At 32.9% G+C, this 1,004-nt stretch overlaps 1 protein-coding gene across 1 annotated transcript in view; it reads right to left on the reverse strand.

Moving 5' to 3' along the window:
• Positions 1–185, reverse strand: part of LOC119586097 — a gene marked incomplete at its 5' end in the record, with an annotated part of 4,753 nt that extends 4,568 nt beyond the window's left edge. The window contains 1 exon segment of the mRNA XM_037934789.1: positions 77–185. Coding sequence (XP_037790717.1) covers positions 77–185 — 109 coding nt within the window.
• Between the last annotated feature and the right edge of the window lie 819 nt (positions 186–1,004).

Consider the following 1,004-nt stretch of genomic DNA (forward strand, 5'->3'; position numbering starts at 1 on the left):
TTTAAATATAGTCTATGCTCTCCACAGACATTAATTACGACAACTAGCTTATCACCATCCCGTAATCCAGTCTTACCCTTGCTTCATGAGGGGAAGGTTAGTGTCCACTTTCTCTCCCTTGACTGCCATGGCCGCACAACCAAGGTCCAAGGCTAACCCTGACTTTGCTTTCCCCCCAAAGAGATCTGAGGGACAGAAGGAGGGCCAGGTGAGTCTGAGGTACATGGTGAAGATATCTGATAGCAACATTCTGTTAAGCTGGTATTAGAAGCTGGGTTTTAATATCAAGACATTTTACCATATAAATGGTCTTCCATTTTAATACTGCAGCCATATCTACTAAGCCATTCCTTCTCAAAAGACATGCTTAAAATACATCCATATAGTCATATCTGTAAAACAAATCTATGCACATATTTTTACAGAGATGGCCTCATTTCAGCTACAATAACTTAATCAATAATTTGGAACAGAAAGGCAGAAACATAAAACAATGGCAAAAGTATGTTAAACAACATAATGGATAAAAAGAATAAATATTTATATTACCTATCACTGATTGTCTCATTAACTTCATAAACCTAGAAAACTGTAAAATCTGTCTGTGAACTTACCGTGCTTACACTGATTAAACATCTTCTCAACTAAATTAAATACTATCTATTAAATAAAAAAAACTTCATACCAATAAGTTTATATAACTAAACATTTTCTTAACTAAAGTAAAAACAATCTATTATAAATAAAAAACATTAAACCAGTAAGATGTTCACTAATTTTTATGTACTCCTAGTAATTTAACCTAAAGGTCTGGGTACTGTTAATATGCAAGTTTTTAGTGCCACTAAATGACAAAAATTCCAAACGAAGTAGGAAAGCTACTTATCAATTCCTATAAAGAGTACAAATACCTTAAAATATACCTAATTTTATGTAATACAGGAAAAACTTGCTTGGTCACATAATGGAACCATTTAGAGATATCAATCATTCATATACAGTGC

The sequence above is a fragment of the Penaeus monodon genome, chromosome 21 (assembly GCF_015228065.2).
Source record: "Penaeus monodon isolate SGIC_2016 chromosome 21, NSTDA_Pmon_1, whole genome shotgun sequence".
Classification (NCBI taxonomy): Eukaryota; Metazoa; Arthropoda; class Malacostraca; order Decapoda; family Penaeidae; genus Penaeus; species Penaeus monodon.